A 17,807-nucleotide genomic window follows, 5' to 3' on the forward strand; every position below is an offset into this window, starting at 1 on the left:
TTGATTTTTATTTCGTAGTGTGACCTATGTAAACTGGCCTAACTACTGTGTACTGCACTTTACATAGTAGGCCTATTTGCATAGTATGTAAATAAAGGCACATACTTGAACTTGTTTTCAACTTTATAATAATACTGTGTTGTCCTTTTGTCGTGTTTTGGTTAACAAGACATTTTAACGATCTTACTGATCGTCTCGGTAGATTACCAACATTTATTTTCAAAATAAAATAAAATAATAGACACAATTATTGGGCAGAATGAATTGTGAAATTATAAATTATAAAACGTAAGATTACATACCGTAAGTACGTCGTCGAATACGCTCCACAGTAAGGATGTCGATCCTCTGAGCAAAGCTATCGGAATGGTCGACGGGCTCATTTGCATATTATCAGACACTATAAGTTGTCAATTTTTTGGTTTGTCAATACAACTATTGATATTGCTGTAATCATAACATAGTATGAATCGGTTCAACGGGTATAGTTTATATATGGGGTGTTGTACTTCGTTTAAGGATTGGCATAATTTTCCACCAGAAAATACTGTATATCATATCCAAAATATATTTATATGACCAATGCTTGGTTCCCACTATCGAGACGCAACACGTAATGCAACGTAATAAGTAAATTGACCAATCATCATTAATATTATTCGACGCAACACAAGGACGTAAACATAACGCAAGTAATTTGACCAATCACAAGCGATAGTTCCCACTAGTACGCAACGCAACGACGTAAAGGCAACGAACGCGAGTTGACCAATAACAAGCGACACTTCAAATAATCCATCGCTTGTGATTTGTCAAGTATTGCAACGCGTTATATAATTGAAAACCTGGGAAAACGCAATCTAAAGTAATATTATTTCACATATATTTTTTCAATATTGTGAAAACTCCGTCGAACATCAATACACATTAAAATCTAAATGAATGCACGAGGTAACTAGACTTTCATTAATCTTTATCACAATATATCCGTCAAACGCAAAACGAAGTATTGCAACGCGTTATATAATTGAAAACCTGGGAAAACGCAATTTCAGGTAATATTACATCACATAAGTTTTTTTTCAGTGTTAACACAAAAATACAGTACTTCTTTTCTAAGTTTACATGCATTTTATGCACTTAAAAATAAGTTTTATTTTATAATCTATGCAATCAGGTTATGCAACATTTTATTAAAAGTTAAAATTTTACCCTTAAATATTAATTACTAAAACTTATGAATGTTTTATTTTACTTCGCATCTCAAGAAAAAGTATTCTATTTACTGTATTTGATAAAAATAAAAATTCATAGATAATTATAATTTTCTCATAAATTCAACAAAAATTAATTATTACTGAAACAATACATGTTTATTAATATGTAATTTTATTTTACTTAATGTTTATTTCCAATAGCACATTTGTAATTATTAAAGTAAATCTATCTTAAATTCATGTTACACTAAAATAATTATATTTTATCAATAATGGCAGTTTACCTATTTTAAGTTGATCATATTATCTTAATATTAATAACAAATTCATATCTTTATACGTTTATGTAAGATTTGATTTAACTTTGCTTACTTAAATTAATATCTTTATTTTCATATTTAAAAAAAATAGTACTTATTGCCTTTAAAATTCTTATAGGTCCGCTTTTCGAAGTCTGAAACCTCCAAACCAGGACCAATTCTGTGCCCCAACCACCCCCACCCCCAGATGAGTAAACACATTTAACATGTTCTATTGATTTATAGTTTTTAGTTTAAATTTCAATAATATTTTATTTATTTAAATGAATTATCAAATAAAGTTTTACTTTATAAATTTTAATTTGCATTCTATGGTCCTGTAAACCATTAAAGATATATTTTCTCCCTGAATTTTTTTGTGTTAAATTTGCTATTTCAATGTCATATAATAGTTATTTACTTTGACCAAAAATTGGGTTAAAAAAAAAAAATTCTTTACCTGAGAAAACTGTAATTTAAAGCAAAAACATATTCAAATAGTCTGTCAGACAATTAATTTTTGGTAAAACGTAACTGTTTATGTTGTCTTTTTATAAGTGAAATCATATTTCTTTTCGTATGGAAGTGAATAACTTCATTTATACTGCAAAATGGTCTATACAAAGTAATAAAATAATAAATTTTTCATGATTTTAGAGGACAATACATCTTTAATATACTCCATTTGTGTCATGACAACAACACATTTTGTTGTGAATTTATATCTGTATTTAATTGATTTCTTGGTGCTGTAAAAACAAAAAACAAGAAATTTAAACAGTCAAAACAACAATAACAAACAACATTTTGTCCAGATTTCAAACAAAACACATTAATTCTATAAAATAATAATAATAATCATAAGCATACCTTGAATTATGATCAGCTATGCGTGTATAAACTAGCGGCAAACACTATATCACGCTTGATAAGTTCCGAGGCCTGTCGCATCTTGGCTAATAACGTTGAGCTGCCAATCTTACGGCTTGCGTTGCCAACCTCACGGCACGTCTCGTCTAAACGCTGGATGGTACGCACGATAATGCCTTCTGAAACATCTGTTAGGGCCGTGATGTCAGCAAATGGCTAAAAGGAAAATTAAGCTATATATAGCGGGGAAAACCTTTTGTCTCTTAGACAGTGGTGTAACAGCTATGAGCTCAACATAGAGGTCCCAGAGCATGAGCAGGCCCAATGCAACTACCCATCATTGGAGGTCCCCTAAAGCAGGAGCTGTTTCCTCCACTGTATCTCTATGAGGTAAGTTAAAGAAAAATGTTTTGGCCTACAGTTGGAAACGTACTTATTCTTTCATAAAAAAATTATTTTGTACTGGTGCAAGTAACTGTCTTCATTGACATAAAGTTGGTATTTGGTTTAATGCTACTTTTATTACTTATACGAATCCAACAGTGAGTAACTCATCAATTACACGATGGAGAAACTATTTTATAATTGATCATGCTTTTAAACTAAAGCTTTGTCTACGCTATCAAACGTTGCCCAAATATGGACATGTTGATGTCATATCACTACCATATTTAAGCATATCACTACCGTATTTGGGCACATCACACTTTTATTGTCAATCTAGTTTAATAGTGTAGACAGAGCTTAAGTCTTATTGAGACTTAGGGAGTGGAGTTGAAAGAGTCATGAGTTACAACCCTGGCACACCACAAACAATGAAATCACAAAGTAATTTATAATAAAAAAGTTGGCACGTTTTTTTTAATATTTAACATTTTAGTTAAATATTTTTCCCTTACTGTTCCTTTTGCCCATTCATATACAACTTCTGTGAGTCCAAATTTAAATGTTCGGACAAATTCTTCAACATCAATATTAAGCCCACACTCTTGCTGTAAGGCGGCTACATTCCTCGCGACAGATTTGATCATTTCCATACCCTGTATATGAAATGGGTACCAATATTTAAATTATAAGCTGGTAGTGATATAAATTTTTGTTAGAAGACCAAAATCTCATACATAACTTAACTCTGTACTGTATATATTTTTGTACAGTACCATATGCAAATACTGAATATGTGATGCCTAATCTAGCCATAATATTAACATAATACACACATCACATGTGATACACATGTGACACTGCATATGATACTGGACATATAATGCCATATATGGAAATACAGTACAGACAATCATATGCATAAAAAAAAATTGCTAGGTCGTCAAAAATTTTAAAAACCTTTTCTCAATTGTCTATCATCTCTTACCTTCTCCAGACTATCTGTAAGAGTTGGTGAGCTACAGTTCTTCTGCTGAAACACCATGCAAGACAACAGTGCTACGATCTCTTCTGCAGGCAGCTCTGTCAGAACATTCTCAAAAATCAACTGTGTCAGTATTAACTCATGATGACTTATCTCACACCCGACACGGCCTTTCAGTAGCAGCGACATGTTCTGATCAATGAAATGTAGCTTTTGTAAAACCTATAAAAAATTCAAATTAACTGTGTCAGAATTAACTTGTGACTTGAATTTCTCGTCTTACACAACCTTTCAGTAGCAGGGACATGTTCTGATCACCTGATTCCCAGTGCTGTATCTCCACATACTACCTATTTCCGAGGTATCATAGGATTATTTGGTATTACAGCATCTCATTCCTATGATAATATACTTTGGAAATACTGCAGATACAGTGCGAAGAATTGGCTGTTCTAAATAAATGTAGTTTTTTTAATAATCTATAATACATTTTAATACAAAATTGGTCTCCTTTGCTAATAATTTCAGTTGGATTCAGTTCAATTTATAATAAAGGTGCCTCAGATTGTCCTGTGACAACAAAAACATCAAATACATCTAATAACAGAAGTCTTTGAGAAAACTCTAACCATATACATAGTATACCAAAAATTATTCCATTTCAACATATTTATACAATTTTTTTCCCCTAAATCTGAAAGAGTAATACTTTGATTCTTTGATGATACTCTGGAAGAAGCAGAAGACTATCTTCTGATAACTGGTAACCCAATTCTTTCACTTTATCCCTTAGCTCCATGTTGTGATCATGTTCTGCAAACTGTAAAGGAAAACGGAGTAGTAGGTTAGGGGTTGTGGACACTTGCGTGTTATGGCGCATTGTTGTTCTTGACCGCTTGTGTATAAATAAATGAAAAAACAAAAATTGTGATATGTCATTTAGATGGGATAAGTTCAAGATAAGTGCAATGAAGGAATGAAGTATTTTAATAAATACAAAGTGCATTTACATGTTCATCTACAGCTTGGCACATTAAACATTTGTAGTCAAAGACAACCTCCTGTAGACTTTGCATCTTCATATACTTCTCAACAAACTCCATGTCTTGGATCTTGAGTTCTTTGACAGGGTTGAGCGCTGGAAGACCATCTGGATTATCTTCTATCAATCGCAGAAGCTCTTGTACGACAACACTTGTGAGTTGACTTGGTGGTTTGTCTCTGAAAAAATATGTCAATATGTCAATGGTCATCGCAATATTGGTTGGACTTGTCGAGTAGTAGGGCAATTTTGGTTTTCATTTTGTGACCCGTTAGCCAATTCTGACATACCATAGTATACAAATAATGAATGTTTATTTAATTTTTTATTTTAATAAAAAAATTAAAAAAGCCTACCTAAAACGTGGTATCTGCCGCGTGTTCCAATCAGACAATATTTTATCTGCACTGACATCTAAAGTGTTTGATGTAATTTCATACAGATCACAAGCTACCAACTCAACCACTTCGTGTCCACATACACCCTCAGGTTGGTATAAATTAGTCTTTTTAATCATTTGAACCCTTAACTTCTTAGAAAAAGCTGTCGACAGTTTGCTTTCATATCCTGAACTTTGATCACATATAACAAGTGTTTTAAATTTGCTATGCCGACTTGCGGTGTACAAACTTAATATAACGCCTAACGTATGTTTATGTTTGTCTGTGTTTACAACGACCACACGGCCAATAGAAAGCACTTTGACCTTTGAGTGTTTTATTGATGCAAGCTGTAAAAAAATCAAGAAAACTATTCAATTTAGAATAAACAAATAACAATATTATCATTACAAGTATTTAGAATAAACAAATAACAATATTATCATTACAAGTATCGTCAACACTGGCATCATTACAATAATTTAATAAATAAAATACATACATAAAACGAAAAGGAGATAAATCATGGAAAAAAATGTAAATATCTAGGATCGCTAATTGACACAGATAACGATATGAAACGCCGAAAAACAACTCGCAATATCAGCCTTCAACAACTACAAAGAAATTCTAACAAGCAAAAACTTATCACTAGAAGTAAGAATGAGACTATTCAATGTATACGTCAGAAGCATATTTATGTACAACTCAGAATTATGGACAATAACCAAAAAACAAGAGGACGAAATTGACTGTTTCCATAGGAAATTATTAAGAAAAATTATAAAAATGAAGTGGCCGTACACAATCAGAAATATAGAACTATATAGCAGAACGAAAGAACTAAAATGGTCAAACCTAATAAGGACAAGAAAATACAAATGGACCGGACATATGCTAAGGCTTCCAAATTATCATTAACAGAATCCATTCGAAAAGTTAAAAGACCAGTTGGCAGACCAAAAACTACCTGGATAGGAAACATAAATAAAGAACTCAAAATTAATGACAGACCATCAGACCACCGAAAGAGAGTGATGGAAACGATTAGCATACGCAATGTCTACCCAAGCATAACGGATGATGATGATGATACATAAGCAATAATAAAAGCATTGTATATCACTTTCATGTTTTTTGGGTTTTTTTTATGTTCAGGATCCCTTCTGAAACAAGATTAAAGGGTCATCCTTTGCCATTCCATTATTGTAACTTTTATTTTACCTAAAAGTTATTGTAATATAATGTATGTACGTTGTTTGATGCTTTGTTTATATGGATAGAAATAAATATAATTATTATATTAATCATTATCATCACCTCATAATCATTCTCAACACTGTCATCATCATTATCATTCTCAACATTTTCATCATCACTGTTATCATTTCCAACACTGTCATCATCATTTTTATCATTCCCAACACTGTCATCATCATTGTTATCATTCTCAACACTGTCATTATCATTCTCAACACTGTCATCAATACTGTCATCATCATTGTTATCATCATTGTCATCATAAATCTTATCATTATAATCACAATGTCATCATTATTCTTATCATTATAATCACAATGTTCATCATTTCACCTGTGTTTCCTGTCGTAATTTATTAAGTGCCGTACAGGTGTCATAATACTTCTCCAAGTCTTCTTGACACAAGTAACAATACACTGGCTTGATCGACTCCAGCTGCTTTGTCAGAACTTTCAGTTCCACCTCTTGCTGGTGCGAATCCTTCCGTGTGTGGAACTCTGCGAAGCTTCTCTTCATGACATCTTGAACACGGATGACGGCAACGGTCAACAGGTTCAGAATCATGGTGTAGGTCAAACGAAATCTTGACTCCAAGTGTGTTGGCTTCCCCTGATATGTAACAAAATTAATTTAACAAAATGTCATACAGATACAGTGGAATCCCAAATTTAGGACACCCCTATTCAAGGAAAACTCTATAAGGGGACACCTCAGTCAAATTAACAAGGGGCAATACATGTTTTAACAATGCTGCAGGGAACCTCTCTTCAGGGAACACTTACGGGGAAATTTTGTTGTTTTTTTTTTTTTTATTCATACACACAAAACAGTGAGCACTAACTCGCCAATTAGAGAATGGATTAAGTAAATTAATAATTAATAAACTAATTTATCGTGCTTATATACTAAGTCTCATTTGAGGCTTAGGGAGTGGAGTTGAAAGAGTCGTGAGTTACAACCCTGGCACTAGGTCATGATTGAACCCTGGACCTTAGGATTGGAAGGCAAGTATGTTAACCACCAAGCTACAGCTCCTGAAGATGACCCTTAATTAAGGGTTCTATACCATTATTTCCCCATTGCAGTCAACCCTATATCTATATGTTTTACATGATCTATTCAACATACCAGCATCATAGACTGGAGATCTGATATCTCTGGTACATCACCCTTACATAGTATGATCACTAGACCAGTTGTGTCCAGACCTCTTCTGCCAGCCCTCCCTGCCATCTGAATGTATTCTCCAGGCACAAGATTCCTCATACACGTGCCATCATGCTTACGAATGGAGTCAAAGACTACAGTCCTTGCTGGCATGTTCACACCCATGGCAAAGGTCTCAGTGGCAAACAAAAGCTGTGTGAAAGTGAAGCATGGGTATAAATATGAATAAATAAATGATACAGGTAAAGGCCAACTCGGACAGCATCATACGACGAGGCCAGACAAAACTTCTTGACTCGTCGGTGCTGTCCAAGATGAATCCGGACAAGAAAAGTTGTTTTGTCATAGTGTCATGCACGGTTTTTAAGTCATCAGGAGAACATTAAACATGTTTCATTTTTTCTCAACGAGATGATTTGTCGGTCCTCGGCGTATGACTCTGTCTGAGTTGGCTTCAACAGACTGAAGTTTAAATGAATATATAAAACTATTTATCTGTGTTTTCCTAATTACGATGACACATGGTCTGACATTAATGCTTTAATGATCTTTGTGCACTGTTGTGATCGCTATTTCCTCTTATGGCTAATAGGAGCATATTACTACTTTGTCAAAGCAACAGTTCCTTACTATTTCAACCTATTATTTGAACACCAGTAATTTACCTTAACTAAACCTCTTTGGAACAGCATTTCAACCACCTCTTTTAATATTGGTAGCACACCACTATGATGAACTGCAACTCCTTTCTTAAGGAGATCTTTCATGTGGAGAACCTGCCAATAGTATACAAAAGTATTATCATCAGAACAAATACACAGTTTTAACACACATCTTTAAAAATCTACAATTAACACAAGAATTATTTTAAATATTATTCAATATTACAAAATTAAATTTACATTTCTATGAGAAAATGACCAAAAGGTCACATTTTCAACTTGCCTGTGGAAGTCTCCTATCAGAGCCTTTTAATCGACTGATGCATTTCTGTAAGAATATTTGTATCTGGCTTTTCTCGCTGCTTGTTGTAAGGTCAACGGTCGTCAGGGAAGATGAGTTCTCGTCGCATTTCTTTTTTGAGAATGTGAAAACGACAACTGGAAGCTGAGCTTTCTTGCGTAACATTTCAACGAGTGATAAATATACGTTCTTATCCTAAAATAGAGTTCAGAGATGAGTAATGAAAAACAAACATATTTGTGGAAAGGGTATTGAATTGGCTACTACTGTACACAGCTTGTGAAGAAAAACAAAAACAGTTGTTGTTGTTGTGCTGCATATTCTGTGGTTGGCAAAAAAACAATATGCTCATGGCTGGCTCAACCAAAATTTAAAAAGTTGTCTCCGGTCTAAATGAGTAGATACATAAATGAACCAACAATAAACAGATGCATTTTTGTTCTACAGTACTTACATTTTTCGAAAATCCGCCTCTTCGATCTTTAGAACCAAAGCTTTGCGATGATTTAGTCTCCCGATCTTTCTTAGCATTCAAAGCTTTTTTATAACTATACAACGACAGAAAATCTAAAATGTATTCTAAGCTTTCATTTTCAGCAGTGTTTTTATATAGATTAGGTTATGGTATTTATTAATTAAAGATGGAAAAAAAAAGGGCGAAAGAATTGACAATGAAATCCGAGTTCACAAGAGGAGTGTGATGGTTGACTATTGTGAGAATGTTATGGCATATAACAATACAACAAGCACTCTCCATTACTCTGGTGGGTGAGGTACAGGAGAGAAACTCTAGGTCATATATACACCAGTCAACCATATACACAATCCAGTAGAGTATGCCCTGAGGCACTAGTAAACAACATTTATTAATTCAAAAATGGCAATAACAATGTCATGGAATTGATTTATGGGCAGGTTTTTAAAGTGGCTTCATAGGCATGAACCACATGTAATTTACCTCCGCCAAGGAGGTATATGTAATCGGTAGCGTGTGTTTGTTTGTTTGTTTGTTTGTTAGCAAGATTACTCAAAAAGTAATTACAAGATCTTTACCAAAATTAATAGACATATAGATATGTGGTCAAGGACCATTCCATGGGACCATAGTCCCAATTCTGGACCACTTTTTAGTATACTTTTTTAGACCTGCTAGTGTTAAAAGATAGGACAGAATTTTTCAAAAGCCGGCGAGCAATCTTAAAGTAACAAGTAAACTGAAATTGCATTTTCTCGAGAACTACTTGTTCAAAAAACTTCATTTTTAAACAAGAGGCAAGAGTTATAATTTGTGATTTGTAATTTTAAAACATAATCTGATTTAATGTGCACGTTTTTTGATGCGGGTAGTTTAAAAAACCTATTTCTTTTCAAATTCACTCGTTTGATTTTCGCGTTGCTGTTCTATTGTTAGCCGACTGAAGCTATTGTTAATTGAAAGGCTTGTTACATAACCATTACACCAAACTCGCATACACATGTTTGTAATGAAATTAGCCTAAATCACAAACAGCATTAAGACACGCACAAATATATATATATTTTTTTTTTACCGGAGAAATCTTATGTAGGAGAATTTTACAGTAGGCGGAGGTATGCCCTCTCGGAGTGGCTTTCTAGTTTGAAGATGTATCAGCAACATTTTGATCTTAATGATTGCCTTAGCACCTTACCCTATTGTATCCATTTTGTTGTTCTTGTCCACAATCAAGAAAAGTTGGTCACTGGTTTTATTGCTGTTACCAGTGTACAGGTAGTGCTCCAAAGGAACTGGTCGCTTTAATGTGCTAATTACATAAATATATTTTTGTTTTGTCCTCCTGAAAAAATCAAAATGAAATGGTAATAAATTATAAGAAAAGAAACCAAAATATCTATAAAAATGGTTTTTTTTTATTTTATTATTTTGTATCATCATTATTTGATTTGGGATTTTAAAAAAAGTTTTTCGACTACATAGATTGGAAATGAAATAAAACTTACCCAACCCAATTAGCAAATTCCATGGTATTTGGTATCGTGGCACTAAGTAGTATAACATTTACAGTACTGGGTAACATAATGAGAACCTCTTCCCACACAACACCTCGCTTTGAAAATAAATAAAATCAGAAAATACAAAAAAATATCCTACAATTTGAAACAAACTCCATAGTGTGAATCATTGGAATTATGGATAAATACGGTAATTGTAGGTACTAATACTAATGAAAATACAAATATGTAATGCGCCAATTCCAGCAGTAAGTGATCAAAGGCGCGGTGTATGAGAGCTCAATTTGAAAGAAAAAGATGAGTTTTCAAGGCAGATTTAAAGGCGATAGTAGAAGAACATGATCTAATAGAGGCGGGTAGGTCATTCCACAAGAGAGAGGCAGCAGAAGTAAAGGTGCTTAGGCCATACGTTTTAGTGTTAAAAGTTGATATGGAAAGGAGATTTTTTGAAGACGAGCGAAGGCGACAGGAAGGTATGTGAAGAGGAAGGTCAGAGAGATATGAAGGGGATTTGAACGAGAGAGCTTTATAGGTTAAGAGGTTTCCAATAGACATACTTTTGTAAGGACAATCAAAAAATAACTACAATTTGAAAACAAGCACATGTGAATTATTGAAATCATGTATATATACGGTACATTGTAGGTACTAATAGATATATTTTTTGTAAAGAAAATGAACAAAAATTACCTCTGCATCACTAATATAGTGTACTTCATCAAAGATGACCCACTCTAAATCTCTAATAGTATCAGATCCATTGTATAACATTGATCTACAGGAATTATGATAAACAATTTAGTGTGGTAGTAGGAATGAGGTAAGATTATCAGTAAAAATGAAGAGCTTTGTATGTCAAGTAATGGGGTTTAGCCTGGTGTACTAGTTCACACAGCCACTGTCACACATTCATTACTTATAGTAGGCCTCATAGTTGCAAAATTAATAAAATGGCTATGTCAACAGTTTATGATTTTACGCTCTAGCGAACACAGGATACTCGTCGTCCTCCCCTAACCGTCCTGTTTCGTAAAGTCGCTATTATACAAAATGGTTAAAATCTACAGTACTATATAGCTTGCACAATGACTTGCTAACGAAGCTCAAATCCCACTAAAATTATAAAATGTGTATAATAACTAAGACTATTAGAAAACATAATCATTTTATTTGATACCTTAGAATCTCTGTGGTCATTATGAGACAAGAGGCTTTGTCGTTCAACTGGACATCACCGGTCAGCAGTCCAACATCTTCAAAGGTGTTTCTAAAATCTCTATACTTCTGATTAGACAATGCCTTGATAGGAGATGTGTATACAGTTCTAAAATGAAGTTATCATTTAATTAAATCATTTATATATATTTAATTTAGGTGTATTGACAAGAACAAAATTTGTTTTTGATAACACATGAGATGCTGTATTACCAAATATTCCTATGGTACTGGGAAAATATTGTTGTATGTAGAGATACAGCACTGAGTATCGGGTAGTAAAATTCAAATGAGTAAAGTTTACACATACTTGGTTCCATGTTTGAGAGATAGAGCAATCGCGTACTCGGCTACAACCGTCTTTCCAGCTGACGTGTGTGCCGACACAAACACGCTCTCGTGGTTCTCAAGACAAAGAATGGCTTGCTTCTGGAACACATCCAACTCAAATGGCCACTGAAGAGAACAGAAGACAAAGATATGAAGCAAATCGAACACAATTTTGATGTATAACGTGATAAAGTATAATAAGAATTGTTTTACAGAATAAAGCCTTAAAACCTACTTTTAATATATTCACAATTATTATCTAATTCATTGTGTGATAAAATGTATCCAACAAGAATTTGAACGTGCTCAGACACGAAGCCCCTGTGGTCTAATGTTTATGATGCTCGCTTTGTCAGCATGATGTCACAGGTTTCAGTCCTGTCAGGGAATTTTATGGGATCAATTTATGGGACTATATTATCAATTGCAATGATGTTACAGTGTCCCAGATTTAAACTTTGTTTAAATCTATTTAACTTCCATGTGTTAACAGTACCCTTGATTTATTAATGAGTATTTTCGTTTTATTTTCAATTTGGCAACTACAGGGGCAATGTGCATGTTGGTATGACAAAATCAAATGCTATGCATGAACGAAAGCAAAATGTCTACACTTACCTGGTAAGCCATATTTGGTATCTTTTTATAAAAGTCACCAACAGGGGCCGTGACATCCACCTTGATGGCCCATTCCTTTTTAGCAGGTTCTGCTTTTACGGTCTCTGTTGGCCTAGATATTTCATCAGCCTGTTGGTCAAATAAATCTACAACATTGTAAGAATACTTTACCATGTTGTAAAGATATTTATTTAGATTTATAAATAATTTTATTTACATACACGTTGGAGGACATCTTCTAATAACTCGGCATCTTTTCCATCATCTTCTGTGGGTGTGTTGTTCTAAGAATTATGGAATATTATTCATATTATAGCAATGTCATATCAGGGAAATCTATATTCAGAGAGAGACAGAGGCCTCTTGATATTAATGTTAAAAGAATAGAGAGGGCACGCTATTTAATATCTCATATGGAAGATACAGATTTTAATATAATAAGCTTTTGTGACGAGACCAATATCAACCAATACCTGTTCACTTGTTTTTTCATCCTCTTCATCTTCCTCATCCCCAAGGTCAAATTCATCATCTAAGGTCATAAGGTCAGTCAGTTTCAAGACTGCTTCAAGCGGTGTTGTTCCATTATCAGTCGCATCTTTAAAACACATTCCATTCTCAAACCCAGGAGGAACGGTCAGAAGATCTTTATGAAAAAAAACACAATATATTATAACAAACCTAATTATATTCTTGACAATTGATTGGTTGATTTTGTATCATATGGCAGGGGTCAAAGCTTATCTAGCCCATCATTAATCATTAGTAAAACATTTTTAAAAACAAGCATGAGTATATTCTCAGCGGATTTGTGCCACTTCATCTGATTTGACTCAAAAATTTACCATCATCATCAAAATTAACTTGAATTGATTCAGTGATTGCATCAATGGATGGTTCGTCAAGACCTCCAGGCCAGAACGGTTTGTTAGATGAATGACCTCTTACTGCGTCTACTGGTGCACCAGGCTGCCGGAGCATTGACAAGGAGTTTTGAGCAGTAAATCCTGTGTTTTCTAGTGGCACCTACATAGAGTAAAATTAGTTCTGATAATATTATGATACAGTCCTATTCTTAAGCTCTGTCTCCACTATCAAACTAGTTTGACAAAAAAGTGTGATGTGCCCAAATATTGTAGTGATATGACATCATCATGTCAATATACAGTATGGGCACACCACATTTTTTTGTCACATAAAGTTTGATAGTGTAGATAGGGCTTTAGAGATTAGAAGAATATTTATATTATGGTATCAAACCTCACCTCTTTAAATTCAAGTAGTTCGCCTGTTGTTTGGTTTCTCTCAACTTGCAACTTGTACTGTAGAGGGCAAGCTTCAACATTGAATAAACTCTCAACATTTTTTTCTCTTTCCCAAAACCTAAAAAGACAATTTAATGATTAAAGAACTTGAACTGCAGTGTTACCTGTAAGGGGCCAAATGTACCTGGGGTGCAATAGTAGTATACAACTGATCTCACTTTTGAGCACGCTCCACCTTATGTATGGGTAAACGTTCTGGAGTGTTAAGGTATTCTGCTATCTGGGATTCCAGGCTTTTGAGAACGGGAGGTGGTCCAACAGGAAGCTGGAAAAAATAATTTATTACATTTACAAAATGTAATTTTTAATATATAAACACCCAGCAATTAACAATACCAAATTAATCTTTCGGAGTATAATAATATAATAATACATTTTTTTTTATATAGCGCATTTTAAGTAAAACAAATCAATCCCAGTTTTCAAAAAAGACTTACTGTTGTTATTGTGGGCATGAAGTCCTCATTATTTACTTCAACTGTCTGCACATTGTTACCCAACCCACACTGTACCAATCGGAACTTCATCTTTTCTATTTCATTTATATCTAAATTAGAATTAAATTTTTTTAAATATATTAATAAAGCAAAATCAAATTCAAGGTTTTATTTCTGACAAGAGGTATATAATGGAAGATTCATTATTCTAATTTTGAGATATTACTTGTGTGTAGGCTACCTGTACCTTTTCACATTTGAGTACTAGGCCCACACATAGCCCGATTGGGAAATTCCCATATGTAACGCAACTCTAGCAGGCGGGGACGCAGCTGCTTGTGGACAGGATACCAGCCTAGTAGGCTTAGGCTTAGCACCTACATTTTTCATCCATTCAAAGGCCTCATTTTAAAAATCAACATGGATTAATTAATATTTTATCATATGTTCATACGATTAAAACGAAGTTATAATAGCTATTCACCTGTACATTGCTTATTTTCCTGATAAGCCATCGTCTTTCTTTATACTTTCTTTGAAACATGCCACCGAACAAACCCACCCCACACGTACACACTGTGTACTCTCAACTAGCGATACAATTGCCGGAAGACAAAGCGTCAGCTAGACGTCGTATTCTGATTTGACGCGTTACAATAAATCCACTCCGAGTTTTTTTAATACATTATTTTTTTTCTACCATAAATGCGGCAAAAGCAGCAAATTTTCCCATATAATGCTGCAGTTCTTCTGCTTTACAATCAAACACATTTCTTGTATTACGTTTTTAACTTGATACTGTACCGCATCATTGTTTTACATTTTGCCCTGTTCACCTTTTTATTTGTCAGGAAAAATAAAAATGATGTATAATGTATTTTTTGTTTAATTTTATTTGTCAATCAGACGAAAGAAGAATTGTTTTTCTCTCACTTAAATTATAAATAATAATAATATATATTTATTTATCTGGATGACCAAACTTAAAGCCTTGGCTTAATGCGTCCTCCTCACACAATAATTTTTAATAATTATGTTCTGTATCAATGTAATTAGTGAAACAATAAACTTGAATACTAGATATTAATATTATCAGGGAAGAGTGAAATTGATTTCACTCTTCTCTGATATTATTTAGTTTTTAAAGGTTTTCCAGCATGCACAGCCCATTTTTTTTTTATTACGAGCACAATCAAATGCCTAGAAAATATCTAATTAACAAACAAAAATCTCAAAAAAACTTTATCCTATTCATCATCCTATTTATTAAATCCTCCATGATATTTATTGACAATATTACTACACTGCATGATCAAATTTACACATAAAGTTAGTTTGGTTATCGTTTTTACAATTTTTTTTACATTATTTACATTTAATATATAAAAAATTCAATATTCTAGGCTTGAGGAGGCTTGGCCTGGTATCCAACGATCTCATCCCAGCCCTTGCGACACGTTCTTATCACCCATGCATGTTCATCGTCATCTACAAAAGGAAAAATATTCACTTTTTATATTTATTTTGGTTTATATTGAAGGAGACTACAGACTTTAGGCCTACAACAATTCTGAAATTGTGGTTAAAGAAGGAAGCAATCACAACGGTGAATACTTCATAAGCATGTGCAGATGAAAACATTTTGCAGTAATGGCATTATTCATTATCCACAACTTAGTTTTTTATAGAACAAGAACTCACCAGCATTCCGTAAGAATTTGTGATTATAATCAACAATGACTCTGGTATCGGGGTTGTAGAAGCCATCTCCAGTATCGTAGCAGCCTTCGGGAATCTCTTTTGGAGGTATGTGATCTGTCAGTTGGGAACGTCCTAAGGAAAAATATTAAATACTATATTGCAAATATAAAACAAATGGCCCTATATTAATATCTTCAAATAATTTTGTTATAAATATGACAATATGTTTACTAATAAAGTCAGGTTTGAGAATGTCCCAATGTCACAATACTATACAACCATCTTCTAGAGTAGTATAGCACAAACCTGACTTTACTAGTGTTTAATTGCCATGCAAACGTTTAAAGCTTTCCCACTCGGACGCAACACAACAACGTAGGCACAATGCACAATTGACCAATCACAAGCGACAGTTCAAATGATCCATCACTTTGTGATTGGTCAAATTACTTGCAGCGTGCTTGTCTCCTTCTGCTGCATCCAAGTAGGAAACAACTCTAGCAATGTCTACCTGCTGGTTTTAGGCCTTTACATATTTCTGTGTAGAACCGTCTATCATATCCATCGCAATATAACCATTCTGGCTCGTCATATTGCAGACCATCTACAAATGTGTATTTACCCTGTCAAAACGAAAAAAAAAAAAACATTTTCAGTTGTATGTTACATATGTTGTATGTTATAAAAACAAGGATGATTGTTGTAGGCTGTGGCGCACATTAGTTTTTTTCGCCCTTATGCCCTCTATCATAGTTAAATCATCATAAGATACCTCAGCATTTGATTTTTTTTATTATTCTAAAGACCAGGAGATTGGAGGAAATCATGATACCTTTGCAGCTCACTTCTAAGCAAAAATGGGATGTTATGATTATCCCTGTTTGTTTTTCATCATTAATGTGATGAGAAGTGGATTCTCTCCTTTTTTCTCTCACCTCCACTGCGATTCCATCTTCCCAGATTGCCTCATATTTGCTCCCATTGGGAAAGAACAGCGTACCCTTTCCATGGAACATCCCATCTTTCATTTCTCCATTATATTTTGTATCAGTTGGAAATGTATACTGGCCCTTTCCTTCCAGACTGAAAAAAAAAATGATTGAAAATTGTTTTTAATTTTAAAATAAAATTTTAAAAAGGAAATGTTTTATTTTAACAATTTGAATTGAGATTTCAATAAAGGTAGGAGGCTAGGTTTTTTTTTATGCCTATGCCTAGTAATAGTATAGTGGGCCTATCCCTAGTAATTATAAGGTTAGGCCCTAGGTTAGGCCTTGCCCAAATGCCTCGATCTGGTCTGGGCAAAACACATCCACGACGCCGAGCGTGTGCTGTTCACACTCTCGGAGATTGGCAACGCAGATTGGCCTAGGCTAGGCTAGGCTCCTAGCCTAGATTTAAACAGTGCATTAACATATTTATATTACAAAAATAATATATTCATTAATACCAAATGACGGTAATGTATTTATATGAACATTGCAAACGATTAAAAATAATTCGAACAATAACAAGGAGGCATTTACCGTCCGTTTTTGGAGTCGCCTTCGTAACTACTGCCAGTATACTCCATGTTTAAAGTTCCTATGACTACGGCAAAGGTTGGCGGAATATCAGATTAT

At 33.8% G+C, this 17,807-nt stretch overlaps 2 protein-coding genes across 2 annotated transcripts; both read right to left on the bottom strand.

Moving 5' to 3' along the window:
- Positions 1-1,141: 1,141 nt before the first annotated feature.
- LOC140047285 (superkiller complex protein 2-like) lies at positions 1,142-15,234 on the bottom strand. Its single transcript, XM_072092205.1, has 25 exons — positions 14,969-15,234; positions 14,485-14,594; positions 14,206-14,312; positions 13,988-14,105; positions 13,568-13,748; positions 13,196-13,368; positions 12,944-13,006; positions 12,723-12,851; positions 12,085-12,230; positions 11,737-11,883; positions 11,250-11,334; positions 10,548-10,654; positions 10,238-10,384; positions 9,022-9,115; positions 8,550-8,762; positions 8,270-8,380; positions 7,566-7,796; positions 6,771-7,046; positions 5,154-5,527; positions 4,766-4,976; positions 4,465-4,575; positions 3,759-3,977; positions 3,286-3,426; positions 2,387-2,602; positions 1,142-2,265 (listed from the first exon to the last, which is right to left on the bottom strand). The coding sequence occupies exons 1-24, from the start codon at positions 14,997-14,999 to the stop codon at positions 2,399-2,401; spliced, it is 3,729 nt and encodes a 1,242-aa protein (XP_071948306.1). The 5' UTR covers positions 15,000-15,234; the 3' UTR covers positions 1,142-2,265; positions 2,387-2,398.
- Positions 15,235-15,403: 169 nt separating this feature from the next.
- Positions 15,404-17,761, bottom strand: LOC140046338 (MORN repeat-containing protein 5-like). The gene is made up of 5 exons (XM_072090949.1): positions 17,712-17,761; positions 17,121-17,268; positions 16,697-16,808; positions 16,186-16,317; positions 15,404-15,972 (listed from the first exon to the last, which is right to left on the bottom strand). Exons 1-5 carry the CDS (start codon positions 17,756-17,758, stop codon positions 15,884-15,886), a joined length of 528 nt encoding a protein of 175 aa, XP_071947050.1. The 5' UTR covers positions 17,759-17,761; the 3' UTR covers positions 15,404-15,883.
- Between the last annotated feature and the right edge of the window lie 46 nt (positions 17,762-17,807).

The sequence above is a fragment of the Antedon mediterranea genome, chromosome 4 (genome assembly GCF_964355755.1).
Source record: "Antedon mediterranea chromosome 4, ecAntMedi1.1, whole genome shotgun sequence".
In the NCBI taxonomy this organism is placed as follows: domain Eukaryota; kingdom Metazoa; phylum Echinodermata; class Crinoidea; order Comatulida; family Antedonidae; genus Antedon; species Antedon mediterranea.

Bases quoted from the DNA above. Each gene is read 5' to 3' on its own strand.
- LOC140047285 (XM_072092205.1), bottom strand. From the start codon at position 14,999: ATGGCTTATCAGGAAAATAAGCAATGTACAG. The intron at 14,595-14,968 runs GTGAATAGCTAT...ATTCTAATTTAG, and splicing joins GGAAAATAAGCAATGTACAG to ATATAAATGAAATAGAAAAG. The intron at 11,335-11,736 runs GTATCAAATAAA...TAATTCCTGTAG, and splicing joins ATGACCACAGAGATTCTAAG to ATCAATGTTATACAATGGAT.
- LOC140046338 (XM_072090949.1), bottom strand. From the start codon at position 17,758: ATGGAGTATACTGGCAGTAGTTACGAAGGCGACTCCAAAAACGGACG. The intron at 17,269-17,711 runs GTAAATGCCTCC...TTTTTTTTTCAG, and splicing joins GGCGACTCCAAAAACGGACG to TCTGGAAGGAAAGGGCCAGT. The intron at 15,973-16,185 runs GTGAGTTCTTGT...TTCCTTTTGTAG, and splicing joins CAAATTCTTACGGAATGCTG to ATGACGATGAACATGCATGG.